General features: G+C 40.8%; 1 protein-coding gene across 3 annotated transcripts; it reads left to right on the forward strand.

The window, feature by feature from the left end:
- The first annotated feature begins 541 nt into the window (after positions 1-541).
- On the forward strand, positions 542-9,823 carry LOC132404581 (receptor-transporting protein 3-like). Of its 3 annotated transcripts, none has more exons than XM_059988840.1 (4): positions 542-621; positions 3,782-3,847; positions 5,482-5,657; positions 8,332-9,823. In XM_059988840.1, the coding sequence occupies exons 2-4, from the start codon at positions 3,830-3,832 to the stop codon at positions 8,654-8,656; spliced, it is 519 nt and encodes a 172-aa protein (XP_059844823.1). In that variant the 5' UTR covers positions 542-621; positions 3,782-3,829; the 3' UTR covers positions 8,657-9,823. The 3 variants fall into 3 exon arrangements, 2 of the variants coding, with proteins under 2 accessions (XP_059844823.1, XP_059844813.1); XM_059988830.1 differs by having other exon boundaries at positions 550-621; positions 3,586-3,847; positions 8,332-9,822; XR_009515587.1 differs by lacking the exons at positions 542-621; positions 3,782-3,847 and adding an exon at positions 7,805-7,874 and having other exon boundaries at positions 5,517-5,657; positions 8,332-8,471.
- The last annotated feature ends 9,236 nt before the right edge of the window (positions 9,824-19,059 follow it).

Raw genomic sequence — 19,059 nt, forward strand, 5'->3', positions numbered from 1 at the left:
GATGTATATGTAAGAGATACATCTCTTGTGCAAGAACCTGAAACGTTGATCATCCATTTTCTTCTCATGATGCTGTCTGACCGACTTAGTCCCTCCAGCATCCTGTGTGCTCTGCCAATTCTGTATAGGCTAATATCCAACTACATGACATCTTTTATTATTAGCCTGCAGTGGCATGGGGGATTTTTATTGCCAAAAGCTACAGAGTACACGTAGAAGATGTGATATTAGAGTTACATTTGAACTAATCCATCTTTGCAATATCCAATTTCACATTCCACTGAAATCAAGGAAAATTAAAACCAGGCAGAGTGCAGTCAATGCCAATCATAAATTTCCTCCTGAGATGAATAGCTTGTAAGGCCAAAGTTTGCCTTGAGGTTGCACTAGGAAGTGTAATCAAATTGGCTCAGAGTTTATGGTCATGTGATTTCTTGGAAATTACACAAGCAAAGTGAAACTTATTATTGCACAGATAAATTTCGGTGTTCCGGATAAGTTTCATAAAGTGAACAACCTTTTTCCTGGCCAAAATGGTTGAAGCCATTATTTAGCAGAATAAATTTGCCTATAGATTTTTTCAAACTTGCTCCGAAAGAAGAAACATTGGCAAAGAGAAGGGTAGGATATCTTTTTTTTCTTATATAATTTTCCAAATACTATCTTTTTATTTATGTTTCTCTAATAGGCAATACTTTTGTCATTTTGTTACATAAAAAATGAATGCCTAGAAATTGAATTAATTTGAATTCCTTGCAAATCACATACAAAAGCTAATTCATACCTATTTCAACATAACCAATGGAACTTCTTCCAAATAGAAAATTAGGTTTAAGATGTACAGGTGTAATTCAATTTAGTATGGCATTTTTTTCTGAAATTATTCAAGCAATGAATGATATTATCAATGCACACAATGTTTGTCTGTCTTACTTTCAGAAACAGGAACAATAATATACAATGTACTCTATATCCTTCATTTATTATTCCCAGTAAGTTAAGGAGCAAAGTCTGCAACAAACTGGAAGGAAATGTGTTTTAAAGTGTCCAGACAGGTATATGTAGTTCACCACAATGGGTGAAAGAGATACAGGGCTGCAGAAGGGGGAGTCCGATTAGAGAGAACAGAAGGCCGTGGAAGAAAGAAAAGGGTGGAGGAGCACAAAAGGGAGACAGTGGGAAAGCAAAGAGTTAAGGTGAGAGAGGGAGAAGGTTTGGGGAATGGCGGAGGAGAGGGACCATTACCGGAAGTTTAAGAAATCGATGTTTATGCCATCAGGTTGGAGGTTACCCAGATAGAATATAAGGTGTTAGTCCTGTTACGAACCCCGTAACTGGGTCACTTACCAGCAAAGATAGAGAGGTCCGTTGAAGTCTGATGGTACTATTTTTAACAATATTTATTGATAATGGGGCACAAACATCAGATCAATGCAAACATACAGATAATATACGTCATCAATATTAAATCTAAAAGCGCGAGTATAATAATAATCAATAAGAAGTAGCTCTATCGTTGTCCAGGGGATAATGGATTGTCCGATGGAAAGATAACAGTCACTGTTAGTTCGTTCAAGCTGCAGCGTTTTTGGGTTTGAGAGAGAGACGGGTTAAACTTGCCCAGGTCTTTGATGATGCCAATCCTTCGAGTCATTGGGAGTTGGTTTCCCCGTTGTTAGCTAAAAGCCAGTCTCCCGTGGTAAAAGCCACCAGTTCCGGGGCAAATGGAACTGAACGCACGTGGTCTCCTCCCTACCGGCTTCCGCTATTACGGGATCGCTAGCGTTTCTTCTGGTGCGTCTGAGGGGCTGTTCCCACAGACCCTCTTTTATCCTGACTCACAGGGTCACAGATGTCAATCAGCTTGGGGATGATGCAATCCCTCCCTCAACCAGCCCACTTTGCCTGAGGGCTTCCACGTAGCACAGTATTGCAATACACAAGTTCGTCTTCAAGAGACAATGGCCGTGTCCCGTAGCTTTATATCGCTGGGGAAACGAGACATTCCGCACGTCTCTCTCTCTCATTTCCTGGGTCTCCTGACCCAAATCAATAGTGATCTTGCGATTCTCATAAAGGAGGGGGCTACCCCGCACCCTTCGGCCCCTCAGAGCTGTGGTACATTCATAACAGTCCTCCAACCTAAGTGTGGCTTCATTGTGACAGTACAGGAGGCCATCTGCTGCTGTTCCATGTCTGCCAAAAGTCAGACCCAGCTTCACTATACACTTGGCTGCCGTGACCTCTGCTGGCAGTTGCCCCATCATGATTGGTGTATTCTGCATTAATCAGCCTGGCATTATTTTAAATATGTTTCTTCAGCTATTTAGAGACTCTTTCTTCAGGTCTCCAATCCTCCCGGTTTCACCTATCACCCTGTGTTTCTCTCTCCCTTCCCCCACCTTTTAAATCTACTCCTCAGCTTCTTTTCCTTCAGTCCTGCCGAAGGGTCTCGGACCAAAACGTCAGCTATACTTTTTTTCCATAGTTGCTGCCCGGCCTGCTGAGTTCCTCCAGCTTTTTGTGTGTGTTACTTTCATGGCTACAGTAGTTTCATTTCACACTTCCATTGGAGCACTCATGAGAAAAGTGTTCAGTGAACATGTTTAAATAATCTAAATGAAACAACTCCATTGAAAGCTGCAGGTGTGACCTTAAACAAACCAATATAGTACACAGCTCATTTCTCATCTGGCCATTGGTGGCATTGGCCACTTTAATTACTTAACTACTCGATCTCAGTATGATCAACTATCTTAAAATTGATGCAGTTCATTTAGCTTAAGTAACACCCTCAAAGGCATAACTAGAAAATGCTATTGTACTTTTCATCAATATATCGAATCTTGATTTTTCTCAATAATGTTACTTGCGGCTTTCAAAACGTTTATGAAGAGTATGGACTAATCTCTACTGAGATAATCTGCTTGGTGCTGAGATGGTGCATATAAATGCCAGAGTAACAGCATGGACAGAAATGGACAAAGAATAAAAAATGTTTGTGATTACATAGAGAAAAATCTTAATCAAAGAAATAACTATGGTAAAGCCTGAACAAGTCTGTAGTTGTTATTATTATGGCTTTCAAACTATTGTGAAACTGAGACCCAATAAAATTGCATCTCCTAAATTGCTTTTAAAAATAAAATTTTGGAAATTATTGATCAACAATAAAAACTGAAGAACACACTCTGAACTGAACCAAATTTGGAACAGCAAATTTCAAGCACTATTTATATTCTACAAGTCTAGACTGCAAATTGTTAAATCTGGTTATTTTTGGCCCAATAGTAGATCAAATGAATATTAAAAAACTATATTAAAACTTTTGAGTCAATTACATTTTTACTTTAAAAGTCTGATTTTTTTGATGAGTGAACTAGTCAAGTGTCAAAGTAACAGTCGAGTTTATTGACCTAAGTGCAAGTATGCAATGATAAACTTGGAGAAGCACCACTGGCACATAGCATCTTACAAGCAGCTTTCACATGAAAAATACAAATTAAACATATCAGATGAGGAGTGCCAATAACATTTCAACTAGGGAGTTTACAGACAAGTAATGAATTTAGTTTTTAATCCTAGTGACCTGGTTTGACTTGGAGCTGAGGTTCTTGGATATAAATGAATATTCTGTTCACCAACTGGAGCAATCAAAACTTGGGGGAAAAAATCAGATGAAACATTAAACAATACGTCTTCGATCTTTAAGTTTTGGTTCCATCATACAAGTACAAGATTGTGAGACATAAAAATGAAAAGCTGTTGTGCTGAATTAAAGGTCTACGTTTGGAGGATTTAAACGCTGAGTGAGATGGATTGAAAAGGCATGGTGTCAGGACTGGAGGTGAGGGTTGAGTTGGTTCTGCTCACTGCTCTGCAAGGTTTACTCCACTCTCTGTGGCTCTGGGTCTGTGAGTCTGCTCCTACTTCGTGCACGAACTCCACGATGATTTGCTCTGCTGTGTGATGAACTGAGGCTAAGGCTTTGTGTCTATGAACTCACTTTCATTCTGAATGACATTGCTGGCTTTTATTTGATCATACAATTTGCACTTTTTTCTCACTTTGTTTTTTTTTCTCTCTTTACACATTGGTGTTTTTTTAAATTTGTTCTTTTGGGTTTCCTGTTTTGTGGTTGCTTGTAAGCAGACAAATCTCAAGCTTGTATAATTTATACAAACTTTGATAATAGACTGTACTTTGAACTTTATCATAGAGATTAAATTAACTGTGCTAAGTAATTAATTTGAATTAGTATTTTAATTTTAGTTTGTCTATTGGGACTTGGATATATTTTTTTTTTTTGCTTGTTGCTTCTATGGAACCTACCAAAACATTCTTCTGCTCCTGTAAGTTAAGTGACATGAGGTGAGAAGTTAATTGTCCAAGGGAATCAATACAGAGTTTTCTTCACTCCAAGCACAGATGAACCTATCACACTTTCAGAGGCAGTTTACACCACATGATGATGTGTACTTACATCATGAATATAGGGGGCAATTTTTTGAGTAGATCCAACTCTTAAGAACAACAAAGACGTATGAAGACCCCAAGGGAAAATACTACTTGTGTTACTATAAGCTTGTTATAAAGCCCAGAGAAAGTAGGGTGGGGGAAAGAGGGATAACAGTGGCCACAGAGCTTTTGATTGGTAAGAAGGGGTAGATTTGCAATATCTTTCTAGAAACATTGAGTCAGATTCTGTGGCTACCTACACCAGGTTGCTACCTACTACATGCACTTGGAAGTGAAAATGGAAGAAGCCAACAAGGAGTCTACCTGTTGACTCTGCATACTCAAGGAATATTCAGTACTGAAATTCACTGGAGATGTGGTCTCCAGCTGACTCAGAGAGATCCCAATGTTATTTGTACTGTTACTATTCTTACTATTAATGAATTATTTCATGGCCTTAGGGTGACTTTACTGGCCATTTGTTCCAAGCAGGGAATTGAACCTGCAGTCACATCGATGTAGATGCTTGGAATTCATGCAGCATAGAGAATGGCCCATGCCCAAGATGACTATCTACACTAGCCCCACTAGCTTGTATCCAGCCCATATTCCTGTACAAATGTATTTACAGAATTGTAATTGTAGTTGCCTCTCTCACCCCTCCTCTGACACTTGTTCTTTTGCCCTTCGCCTTCTTTGTGAAAAACCTCGCCTTAGATCCACTTTAAATCTTTTCTCTCACCTTAAACCCATCTGTTCTAGTTTTAAGCACATTTATTCGGTGAAACTGTCTGTAACTGCCTATCCTACCTGTGTCTCCATAATTTTAATACCCTTAATAAGGCCACCCCACAGCCTCGTGTGTTAATTCTGCAACCTCTCTAGCTTAACCACAACCATAAGGGTATGTAACAAAGGCAAAAGCACTGTTTTATTGCAAAATCCCCATTGAAAAAAGCCTGCGCTTTGCTTATGTTTCTGGTGTTCACAATTTTTATTTTCCTTTTTAAATATTGCATCCAGTACAAAATGGCACGAGTTCCTGGAACAAATGCTTGGATCGAACACTTTAATAACTTTATAGAAGGAGAATTATCAGAACCATGGAGTTTGAATTTCAGATACGACATTGTAGATAAACTAGATGATCGGCAAAGAGCAAATGATTGGAAGATTTATAAAACATCAGCTTTTGGCAGGTAAGGCAATACATATTTGGAATCCAAATGTACAACTGAAATGGGCTATTTTGTGGAAAAATATATTCCAGGAAGTTGCCATGCTCAATCCATTTTTCAGAGTAAAGCAAATGGCAATGAGGCACATTCTTCCTGATGGCTAATGTTCAGCATTACAAGGTTATGGATACGTCTTTGAGTGCATACAAATAGTTCCCTCACCATCATCCTAACAAAATATTAGATGTGAAATGCCCTTCAAAAATTATGAAATATTGATATAACATGCAAAATTTATTTGCATGGGTCCTTGATATTTTAATGTGGATTGTGTAACATACGAACAAAGGCACAGAGAGACCCAACAGTTACTTGAGACTTTCATTCATGGTGATTAAGACTGATCTGTGACCCAATCCAATTGTTCAATATATTCCATACATCTTCCTTCATCCTGTTTTCCACAGTAGATTTGATTAACAGAAATCAACAATCTCAGAGTTGAAAATAACAACTGACCTTACATAACTTGTCATTTATAGAAGAGAGATCCAACTTCCTGCTGCCTTTAATATTTATTAGTATATTCTAATTTAATGGCTAAAATATCTGATTTTTGTTATGTTTAGTCTCTGATTCTCCAGCTAGTGGAAAGTTTTTCTCATTTTCCATTTAAATGTTGAAATCTTTCATCAAATCACCACTTAACAGTCCAGTTTCTATGGAATCCAATCCAAGTCTGTGTAATAATGCTGTCCAACTTAACTCTCATAAACTTGAGATTCTGCAGGCCAAGACCCTTCATCAGGACTGAAAAGGAAGGGGAAGACACCAGAATAAAAAGGTTGAGGGAGGGGAAGGAGGACAAGCTAAAAGATGATAGGTGAAGCCAGGTGGGTGGGAAGGTAAAGGAATGGCAAAGAAGGAACCTGATAGGAGACTGTACCAAGAGAGAAAGGGAAGAAGGAGGGGCACCATGGGGAAATGATAGGCAGTTGAGAAGAGGCAAGGAGTCCAGAGTGGGGCATGGAAGGGGAATGGAAAAGAAAAAAAAAAATACCAAAAGGAGAAATCAATGTTCATACCATTAGGTTGGAGGCCACCCAGATGGAACAACCCCAAAAGCAGCCCCACTGTGGCAGAAAAGGTGATGGATTGACACTTTGGAACGGAATGGGATAGGAATTGATATGGTTGGCCACCGGGAAATTTTGCATTTGACAAATGGAGCAGAGGTGCTCAACAAAATGGTCCCCCAAATTACGTCGGGTCTCGCTAATGTAAAGGAGGCTGCATTGGGAGCACAGGATACAATAGGCGCCCCTCAATAGATTTGCAGGTGAAATGCTGCCTTATCTGGTAGGACTGTTTGGGATCTTGAATGGAGGTGAGGGAAGAGGTGGTATAGCATTTCTGTCACTTGCAGGAATTTATGCCAGGAGGGAGATTAGTGGAGGGGGACAAATAGACAAGGGAATCATGAAGGGAGCAATCCCTGTGAAAAACAAAGAGTGTTGGGGGCAGGCAGCGAGTAAAGATATGTTGGTGCTTGGATCGTATTGAAGATGGTGGAAACTGCAGAGGATGATATGTTGGATGCAGAGGTTCATGGGGTGGTAGGTGAGGACAAGGAAACTCTATTCCTTTTAAGGAGATTGGAATATGGGTTAAATGTGGATGTCTAGGAAAATGAGATGTGGGTGAGGACAGCATCAATGTCGGATTAACTCTCAAACTTGATCATTCACTACTTGACAAAATTATCAAAATCGTCACAAAACTCATTGTGGCTGTATAAAAGTCCTAACTCTCCAAACAAGGAGTCATTTGCACTGAGGTCAAGTGAGATTTCTCATTGTGATGCTAAATACAATGTCCTTGAGATACATAAAACTTTTGTGGAAACTTACCTTGTCAAGGGCAATTAGTAAATCTTGATCTGAGCTAGAGAATTTCCACCTCAAGATTGGAGCCAGCTCAGATTGTAGTGGAAATAGTTACAACTATTTTTTTAATAGTTACATAGATGATACTTCTTACTGCTGCCCCCCTTCAGCTTCCTGTACAAGGATTTTTGGGCAATGGTAGACTTTTACTTCTTTGACATGTATAGTTGTGTTTTGTCATGTTTGAGGACCTGAGTGATGATCATTCTATCCTGCCTGCAGATGAACGTTACTGAGCAGAGGAAGCAGCTTAATATGCTCTCCAATCCCTGTATATTCATCCTGAACTAAGGTGTGTACATTAAGCAGGGTCTTCTAAATTCATCATAAACAGGCCCCTGAATCATAAAACAGGACTTGTTCTGTATTATTTTAATATAAATATCATCACCTAGTGTAACTAAAGTTTATCATGTGTATGAGTTAACCCTTTACTACATAGTGAATATATCTGAAGACAGCATGCTTAATTCAGATAGAAACAGAAAATGACAGAAATGCATCACTAATAAATGCTTTATCAACCTGAATAGCTAACTCCGTTTTTCTCTTGATGTTAGCTGATCTACTGGGTGCTGCTACCATTTTCTGGTTTTATTTTAAATTTCCAGCATCAGATTTTTTTCTTGATGAATGATGCATAGATGTTTGATTGCAATATGAAACTGTATTAAATGCACCGGATGAATTCCAAATGTAAAATTTCGTATTTTTAACAATATTAACTACCCTCCTTTTATCTTCAACAGATTTAATTGTCGCTGTTCACATTCATGGTGTTCAGCTCGTGTCAATATTGTATTTCATTACCGACGGAAACAGCAGCGTGGATCAGTTTTGCTTCGTCCCTTCCGACAGCAATGCCGAGATTGCAAGAACCCCCTATGGCTAAAACCACGGGTTAATTCCACCGAAATGGATCAAGTGTTCGGCAGGCTTATTGTAAAAATCCTCAAAAATTGCTACAACGTTTCTGATGTGGATGATAGAGATAGATCTCTGAAACCACGGAGGACTAGCCCTCATGAAAAGGATCTCTGTGAAGCCTGTATATTGGGTATCTGCAGCTTGTAAATTAATAAGGCTAGTAACATAATCTCTGCAACGAAGCTTGGGTAGAAATTTGACTTTGTCCAACAGGTAATTTACCAAAATATAATTAAAATTAAATGGTAGTATATTGTTTAAGTAACAATAAAAGAAATATTTATATAATTACCAGCCTAAGATCCTCCAAATACACTGCACCTCTCAGCATAAGACTATGTTTATTTTTCCTCCTAGTTTTTTTTTCTGCATTTAGCAATCTGAAAATATTTTAATAAAATTACTTTCAGTAAAAGTGGTCCAGCCAACAAACTAAATCTTATTTACATTGGAGAGTGGGCAGCCAGCGATACCAGTTTGAGAAAGCCGCTATGCAATTAGCGCACCTTTAGAGGACAGGTACGAAAGAGAAGCTGACATATTTGTCAACGTCAATCAAGAGGAATAGACGAGACACTTACCAGGAACAGCTACAATGGCGAGTAAAGGGTAATAAATCAGTTGGATGGTCCGAATGGATTCTCACTGTACTGCAGGCACATTGGACTTCAACAAGATCCAATGTATCATTACTTGCACTTAATTAACTTAAAATGCATACTTGCTCACTTTTCACCTCCTCCGGAACGGAGAGAACTACTAGGACATTATGACAGCATTTAAGAACTGACCATGTAGTGCAACCTGTCAGAGGCCAGTCTGGCATTAATCATTTGCTTTGTAGACATTGATCGGAAGGCAATGGGTAAGTTGATGATGGCTTGAAGCTCTGCCTCTGATCTGACACAATTGCAAACGCCATCAGTGCACTGCAGTTCACTGCTGAGTTGGGGGCAACCTTGGCGATGGAGTGGAGACAAAATAGGTTGAATAGTTTCCCATTGCTCCTCAGAAACAATGAACCATTTTCAGTATTTCGGGAGCACAAGCTTTGGCTCACTTGGGAAATGTGCAAATGCAGATCAAGGTCTCAGACATGACACAAATCTCATGGTCTATGAGACAGCAGTGACCTTCTTATGTGCTTCTGAAATTTGAACTACCTACACTGCACAGATTATCGCATCCACTGTTATTGCCTTTTCAAGGTGATATCTGCTAATATTACCTGTAACTGAATCAGGGACAGAATAGAATCATCTGTAGCTGAAAACAAGACTTTGCTTAAACAACACACCCAAAATGCTGGAGGAATTCAGCAGATTTCCAGCATCTGCTGATTTTCTCATGCTTAAAACTTTGCTTAAAACAGAGCTGAAACAATAGTCACAAATTTGTTTCGGCTTTTGAATTTCAATGCCAGATTTATCAATGATTAAAAAGGAGACAATGTCCTGAAATTTAAAAAATTCAAAATAAACAGTTGAAAAACAATGATTTTTTTTGCTGCTCAATTTATTATAATCTATATTTAAAAAAAAATCCAAAAGCTAACTTATCCCAGCCAAAATCAGTCTGGCATCATTCTAAGCAAAAGATTATTAGAACAAAACAAATTGCTTAAGATACTCAGTAGCTCATGCTGAAAGAATGCATGCAGGTGCAGGTGTTTTAGATACAAACCTGGAGAATACAGTCAATAATACACATCCCATTTTTATTTTAACCATCTGCAGCATTTTGTTCTACATTTAACAATTTGATCTTGCAAAATATTCAAAATAAATTGAGGCTACATTAATATCATGCCTAACAAAACTAAACTGAAAAACAGTCCTTCGTTTGAGACCCCTACAGCTCCAAAGGAAATGTAGTTTACTAGAGATCAGAAAACACAGTATCTTTACCATTTCAGTACAACTTCTTGATGCTTTGTGCTCTCACTCCTGTCAACTCATTCCTTATATTTGCTTCTAATAATCCTTCCTTGGTTATTTGTTCCTTTTCTCTTTCTTTCTGTGTCACTACACCTGTTTACAATGTCAACTTTATAACACCATCTGGAAAGCAAACCAAATATTTGAAAATAAAACAGATGTTAAGGAAGTCTGATATAAGACCGTAAGGCAGGTGGAACAGAATTAGGCTATTCAGCCTGTTGAGTCTGCTCCACTATTTGATCACGGCTGATCTGTTTGCCTTTTTTTTGGAATTTATTTTTTATTGAAGTTTATCATCAAACAAACATTTCCATAAGATGTATTTCAGATACTATATATATATATCATATAATTATATTTGTCACAAATCTCCACATAATATTTATCTGAGGTATACACTTATTGAAAGGAGAGGAGAGAAAGCAATCGAAATAAGAAAACTATGTGCAAAGTAGGGAGTGATCTTTGCCCTCTTAACCCTATTCTCCTGTCTTTTCTCCATAATGTTTACACCTTTACTAATTAGAATCAGAATTATATGTATTAGCATTGACATGCATTATGAAATGTGTTGTTTTGTGGTGGCAGTCAGATTAATACATAACATTTCTCATTTACAGTAATGTTTATAAGTAAATAAGTAGTGCAAAGAAAAAGCAAAATCATGAGGTAGTGTTCATGGATAGTTCAGAAATCTGATGCGGAGGGAAAGAAGCTGTTCTTAAAATGCAGTGTATGTTGTCAAGCTCCTGTATCTGCTCGCTGAAGGCATTATGAGAAAAGAGCTTGTCCTGAATTGCCTTTCAAAGATATTCTTGATGGTAGGGAGGCAGTGGCCCCTCCGTAACAGATGGTAATGCAACAAGTCGGAATTCTCTCCACTGCACATCCCTAAAAATTTGCTAGCTCTGAGTGACACATGACATCTTTTCAAATTCTTATGAAATATTGCTGTTGGCATGCATCAGTATCCTGGGTCCAGGATAGATCCTCAGGGATGTTGATACCCTTTCCACTGCTGACCTCTCAATGAGAACTGCTGCATGCTCTGCCAACTTCCTCTTCCTGAAGTCCATAATCAATTCCTTGCTCTTACCGATGTTACAACTACAACATCAGTCAACCAGCTAATCTAACTCATTCCTGTATACTGCCTTGTCACCGTCGGCCAACATGGATGTGGATTTGATGGCGTTTGAGCTGTGCCTTATCATAGCCACGAGTGTGGAGAGAGTAGTGGGCTAAGAATGCCTTCTTAAGGTGTGCCGGTGTTGATTGTCAGCAATGAGGAGACATTATTTCCAATTCGCAGTGACTGTAGTCAACAATCTATCATTCTGTGCTTCAAATATACCCAATGACTTTGCCTTCTCAGCTATCTGGGGCAATAAATTCCACAGATTTACCACGCTTTGGCTAAGGAAATTCAGACTGATTTCTGTTCTAAAGTGACATCTTCTATTTTGGTGCTGTCCCCTCTGGTTCTAGACTCTTCCACTATTGGGAGCATCCTCTCCACATCCACTTGATTGAGGCCATTCAATATTCTGTAGGTTTCAATGACATTCCAACTCCACTTCCTTCCCCACCCTCTGCCATACCATTCTTCTAAGCTCCAGTGAGTAAAGGTCCAAAGCAATATATAAATACTTCCATTTCTGGGAATGTTCTCACAAACTTGCCCTGGACTGTTTTCAATGCCAGAAGAGCCTTTCTTAAATATTTGACCATAAGACATAGGAGCAGCATTAGGTCATCTGGCCCATCAAGTCCACTCCGCCATTCTTTTCTTTTCTCCTCCTCAACCCCAGTTCCCGGCCTTCTCCCCGTTACCTTTGATGCCATGTCCAATCAAGAACCTATCAATTTTTGCCTTAAATACACCCAATGACCCGGCATCCACAGCTGCATGTGGCAACAAATTCCACAAATTCACCACCCTTTGACTAAAGACATTTCTCCATATCTCTGTTTTGAAAGGGTACCCTTCTACACTGACGCTGTGCTCTCTTGTCCGAGACTTGTCTAGGTTTTTCAAAATTCAAAAGGTTTCAATGAGGTCCACCCTCATCCTTCTAAATTCCAGTGAGTACAGACCCAGAGCCATCAAACGTTCCTCATATGATAACGCTTTCATTCCTGTAATCATCCTTGTGAAACTCCTCTGGACCCCCTCCAAAGCCAGCACATCTTTTCTAAGATGAGGGGCCCAAAACTGTTCACAATACTCAAGGTAAGACCTCACCAGTGCTTTATAAAACCTCAGCATCACATCCTTGCTCTTGTATTCTGGAACTCTTAAAATGAATGCTAACATGGCATTTGCCTGCTACACCACTGACTCAACCTGCAAGTTACTCTTTAGAGTATTCTGCATAAGGACTCCCAAGTCCTTTGCATCTTAGATTTTTGGATTTTCTCCTCGTTTTGAAAACTGTCTGCACATTTATTTCTACAATCAAAATGTATGACCATGTATTTTCCAACATTGTATTTCAATTGCCACTTTCTTGCCCATTCTTCAAATCTGTCTAAGTCCTTTTGCATCCTACCTGCTTCCTCAACATTACCTACCCCTCCACAAATCTTCCTATCATCTGCAAACTTGGCAACAAAGCCATCTATTCCATCATCTAAATCATTTACAGACAGCATAAAAAAGTGGTCCCAACACCGACTCCTGCAGGACACCACTAGTCACTGGCAGCCAACCGAAAAAGGATCCTTTTATTCCCATTCGCTGCCTCCTACCAATCTGCCAATGTTCTAACCATGTTAGTAACATTCCTGCAATACCATGGCCTCTTAACTTGGTAATAAGCCTCATGTGTCAAAGGCATTCTGAAAGTCCAAATTTACAACATCTACTGCATCCCCTTTATCTATCCTACCTGCAAGTTCATATATAGTCCTGTGTCACCATGTACTCCATAACCTCATCCTTAACAACTGACTCTAACATCTTCTCAGCCACTGAGGTCAGGCTAATTGGTCTTTCATTTCCTTTCTTAAAGAGTGGAATGACATTTGCAATTTTCCTGTCCTCTGGCGCCATGTCAGAGCCCAATGATTTTTGAAAGATTATTTCTAATGCCATTACAATCTCTAACGCTACCTCTTTCAGAACCCTAAGGTGCAGTGTCTCTGGTCTGGGTGACTTATGTACCTTTAGGTTTTTCAGCTTTTTGAGCACGTTCTCTCTTGTAATAGTAAATGCACCCACATCTCTTACTTCAAACTACAATATCAGGCATACTGCTCGTGTCTTCCACGGTGAAGATTGATGCAAAATATTAATTTAGTTCATCAGCCATCTCCTTGTCCCCAATTATTTCTCCTGCCTCATTTTCTAGCAATCCTATGTCCACTCTCGTTTCTATTTTATTTTCAACATACTTGAAAAAACTTCAGCTATCCACTTTGATTTTATTTACTAGCTTCCTTTCATATTTCATCTTTTCCCTACTAATAATTTTTTTAGATGCTCTCTGTAGGTTTTCAAAAACTTCTCAATTCTCTATCTTCCCAATTTTTGCTTTGTTGTATGCCCTTTCTTTTGTTTTTACATTAGCTTTGACTTCCCTTGTCAGCCAAGGTTGTACTATTTACCATTTGAGTATTTCTTCATTTTTGGAATACATACATCCTGTATTTTCCTCATTTTTCCCAGAAATGCATGCTATCGTTGCTCTGCTGTCATCCCTGCCAAAAACTCCTTCCAATTTACTTTGGCTAACTCCTCTCTCATACCCCTGTAATTTCCCTCACTCCACTGAAATATTGCTACATCAGACTTTACTCGAAGTCTCCAACTTCCTGTAATTCCCTCCTTCTCCCTTCCCCCATCCCACCTTCACTCTGTCTCCTCTTCCAGCTGCCTATCACCTCTCATGACTCTGCCTTCTTCTACTACCCATAGTGCTTTCCTCTTAGATTCCTTCTTCACCTCTCCTGCCTATACCCTCCCTGCTTCCCCTCCCCCACCTTTCCCTCTGATTGGTTTTCCACCCTCCCCCACCTTCTTTATAGGGCCCCTGCCCCCTCCTTCTTTAGTCCTGACGAAGGGTCTCGACCCGAAACATTGACTGCTTCTTTCAAAGGATGCTGCCCAACCTGCTGAGTTCATCCAGCCTTTTTGTACGTCTTGATCAGACTTTACTTTCTCCCCATTAAATTTAAATTTGAACACTATCATATTGTGATCACTGGTTCCTAAGGGTTCGTTATATAACACCCGATCCAGCATAGTAGCTATTTCCCTAGTAGGCTCAATGACAAACTGCTCTAAAATGCCATCTCTTAGGCATTCAACAAACTTAATCCCTTGAGATCCATTACCAACCTGATTTTCCCCAATCGATCTGCATGTTAAAATTTTCCATGACTACCAGAACCTTGCCCTTTTGACTTGCCTTTTCTATTTCCTGTTGTAAGCTGAGGTCCACCACCCAGCCACAGTTGGGAGGCCTGTATGTGTATAACTGTCATCAAGGTTGTTTTACCCTTGTTGTTTCTTAACTCAACCCACAAGGATTCAACATCTTCCAATCCTATGTCACATCTTTCTACTGATTTGATGCCATTCTTTACCAGTAGAGCCACACCACACCCTCTGCCTACCTTCCTATCCCTCCAATGTAACATATAACCTCAGATATTCAGCTCCTATCTACAATCATCTTTTAGCTACGATTCACAGTGATGGCCACAACATCATACCTGGCAATCTGTAATAGTGCAACAAGATCATCCACCTTATTTCTTATACCACGTGTATTTAGATACACCTTGAGTACAGTATTTGCTATCCTTTCTGATTCTGCATCCCTAATGTTTTGATATTCAGCCTATTGGCTGCAACTAAGTCTTATCACCTGCCTGCCCTTCCTGACAGTCTAGCTGCATGCTATCTTTTCTTTTTTACCATCTGTCTCGTCCTGAGATTCTTCACTCCGGTTCCACCCCACTGCCAAATTAGTTTAAACCCTCCCCATCAGCTCTAACAAACCTACCTGTGAAAATATTGGTTCCCCTCAGGTTCAAGTGCAAAACTGTCACTTTTGAACAGGTCATACCTCCCCCAGAAGAGATCCCAATGATCCAAGAACCTAAAGCCCTGCCCCCTGCATCAGCTTCTCAGCCGGCCTTTATCTGCCAAATCATCCTGTTTCTACCCTCACTGATGCCTGGCACAGGCAGCAATCCTGAAATTACAACCCTGGAGGCCCTGCTTCTCAGCTTTCTACATAGCTCTAAAAATACTCTTTTCAGAATTTCATTACTTTTCCTTCCTATGTAATTGGCACCAATATATACCAAGACATCTGGCTGCTCACCCTCCCTCTCCAAAACATTGTGGAGGCAATGTGAGTCATCCCTGACCCTAGCACCCGGGAGGCAACATACCATCTCTGTGTGTCCCATTCACATCCACAGAATCTCCTGTCTGTTCCCCTCAGTATTGAGTCTCCTATCACTACCACTCCCTTCTCTCTCTTTCCCTTCAGCACCATGGACCCATGCTCAGTGCCTGTAACCTGGTTGCCGTGGCATTCTCCTGGCAGGTCATCCCCCACAAAAATTTTGAAAGCAGTACACTTGTTTTTGAGGAGAATGGCCATAGGAATGCTCTGCTCTAACTGCCTATTTCTGCTGACAGTCACCCAACTACTTGCCTCCTGCAACTTGGGGATAACTATTTCCCTGTAACTTTGATCAACTATCTCTTTACTCTCCCATGCAAGCCGAAGGTCATCCAGTTGCTGCTCCAGATCCCTAACACGGTCTTCAAGGAGCTGCAGCCAGATGCACTTCACGCTGATGTAGTTCCCCGGGAGAATCTGGGTCTCCCAGTTCTCCAACATCCGGTGCAAAGAACACATCACAACTGTTTAATAGTACAGTAAGACAGGGAAAAAATATAAAAAGGAAACCTTAACAGATGCTTTACACAGAGTCCTTTGAACCAAAGCCTGTCACTTCTACTCTCGCCACTGGCTGCTCCACTTAAACCATCTGTACTTTTATTTAGTCCGTAGAGCTCTGTTGATGCCGCTGATAGGTCCCGTGCAATGGGCAAATGCCTCCAAAGCTCTCTTTTAAATTATTGCTGCCGATCTGTGAGAAACACCTCTTCTTCGTAGAGCTCTGCTGATGCCGCCGATAGGCCCCGTACAAACGCTTGCGAAGCTCTTTTTAATTATTCGCCATGAACCTGCGAGAAACGCCTCCTCTTTGAAGATCTCTGTTGACACCACTGATAGGCCCCATACATTCGGACCCAAAATCACTATAGAACATTATGTAAACAAGTAAGAAACCTGTCAACGTGAAACATCAATTTAGTTAATTTCTCCACTGATGCTGCCTGACATACTGAGTATTTCCAGCAACAAACCATTTGCCGAAGGAACTCACAGGATTGAGTAGCATCTACTGGGGGAAAGGAATCATTGACAATTTTGGGTCAAAACCCTGCTCTGGAATCCTGACTCTACAGTCTCTTGCGTATCTATTTTATGAGTCCACTACAAAGACTCTTCAAATTGTTACGTCTGTAGCCCCCCTCCTTTGTGAGAATCGCAAGATCACTGTTGGGTTGGGTCAAGGGGCCCAGGAAATGAGAGAGAGACACGCAGAATGCCTCGTTTCCCCGGCGAGTTAAAGCTACGGGACATGGCCATTATCTCCGGAAGACAAAGTTGTGGATTCAAGACTCTACTACGTGAACGCCCTCAGGTAAAGTGGGCTGGTTGCGGGAGAGATTGCACACCCCCAACCTGATTGACATCTACGACCCTGCGAGTCAGGATAAAAGAGGGTCTATAGGAACAGCCCCTCAGACGCACCTGAAGAAACGCTAAGCGACCACGTAACAGCAGGAAGTCATCTGAAGGAGGCCACGTGCGTTCAGTTCCGCTGCTGGAATTGGTGGCTGGAACCACGGAAAACGCCTTTTAGCTAACAACGGGGAAACCCACTCCCCTGACTCAACTGATTGGCATCATAAAAGACCTGGGCAAGTTTAAACCGCCTCGCTCTTAAACCCAAAAACTCTGCAGCTTGAACGAACTAACAGTGACTGTTAGCTTTCCATCGGAAAATACATTATCTCCTAGATAACGATAGAGCTATTTCTTATTGGTTATTATTATACCCGCGCTTTAGATTTAGTATTGACGATGTATATTATCTGTATGTTTGCATTAATCTTATTTTTGTGCCCTTTATCAATAAATACTTTTAAAAATAGAACCATCAGACTTCAACGAACCTCTCTGTCTTTGCTGGTAAGTGATCCAGTTACGGGATTTCATAACAAAATTGGGTTCTCGTCTCGGGATTGGATACCAAATTGGGAGGCCAGTGAATCGGGCTTGTAAGTCCAAAACTTGGATCTGGTTACGTGGGTAGCCAGACGGGAAACCAGCAAAGATGGACGTGGATGAATTTATAGAAAACCCGACTCTGGAGGCGCTAGAGGCGGCCTCCAAATTGGACTTGATAAATTTGGCGAAGGGGTTAAACCTTGCAGAGGTGAGGTTGTCAATGAAAAAGTCGGAGGTGCAAAGGGCAATAACTCAATATTATATCGGGAAAGATGTGTTTGCGGCTGCAGTATTGGAGAATATCCCTGAAAAGGTACCAGCTAGTGGGACGGCTCAGTTAGAGTTGGAGAAGTTAAAGTTGGAACATGCAATTAAGTTAAAGCAGCTGAAAGAGCCAAGAGAGAGAGGGAAAGGGCCGAGAGTGAGGGAGCATGTGCTCCAGCTGAAGGAGTTAGAGGTGAAACGAGAGCATGAAATGAGGTTAAAACAGCTGGAAGCAGCTGAGAAAGAGAAACAGAGGAAACATGACTTGGAGATGGAGAAGTTACGGCAGGAGCCACGAGTTCTGGGGTCAGACCGAGAGGAGCGGTTCAATATTAGTCGAGAGTTGAGGTTAGTACCTCCGTTCGAGGAGACGGATGTTGATAGTTATTTCTTGCTTTTTGAAAAGGTGGCCGTGAATCAGAAGTGGCCCAGAGGTCAGTGGGTGGCGTTGTTACAAAGTGTGTTAAAAGGGAAGGCACTGCGGGCAAATACGGCATTGGCCATGGAGGAGGGAGAGGAGGAGAGTTATGTCAAAGTAAAGGCGGCCACTCTCCAGAGTTATGAGCTAGTAACTGAGGCGTATAGACAAAAGTTTAGAAATTTAAGGAAAGGGTGGAATCAGACTTATACCGAGTTTGCCTAAGAGAAGGGTGTGCTCTTGGACCGGTGGTGCACCGCAGAGAGAGTGGAAGAGGATTATGGGTGTCTCAGGGAGTTAATTCTGATTGAGGAATTTAAAGGTTGTGTTTCGGAGGATATCCGGATGTATTTGAATGAGAAGCCGCATAAGTCCATCTCAGAATTTGCTAGGTTCGCAGATGAATATGCCCTAACCCACAAGACAAAGTTTTCCTCAAATAAAAGTTCCCAGAGAGACCGTGGGAACCATCGAGAAAGTCCACCGGCTGAGGCAGCCGTCCTGCCGGAAGCTAGTGGTAAGGTTGAGGGGGAAAAGGCCAGCCGGCCAGAGATTCCCGGGCTTGACCTGTTTTAATTGTGGAAGGGGGGGGGCATATTG

The sequence above is a fragment of the Hypanus sabinus genome, chromosome 2 (genome assembly GCF_030144855.1).
Source record: "Hypanus sabinus isolate sHypSab1 chromosome 2, sHypSab1.hap1, whole genome shotgun sequence".
Classification (NCBI taxonomy): domain Eukaryota; kingdom Metazoa; phylum Chordata; class Chondrichthyes; order Myliobatiformes; family Dasyatidae; genus Hypanus; species Hypanus sabinus.

Excerpts from the sequence above, each read along its gene's own strand:
- LOC132404581 (XM_059988840.1), top strand. Across the intron at positions 5,658-8,331 it reads AAAACATCAGCTTTTGGCAG|ATTTAATTGTCGCTGTTCAC; the intron begins GTAAGGCAATAC and ends TATCTTCAACAG.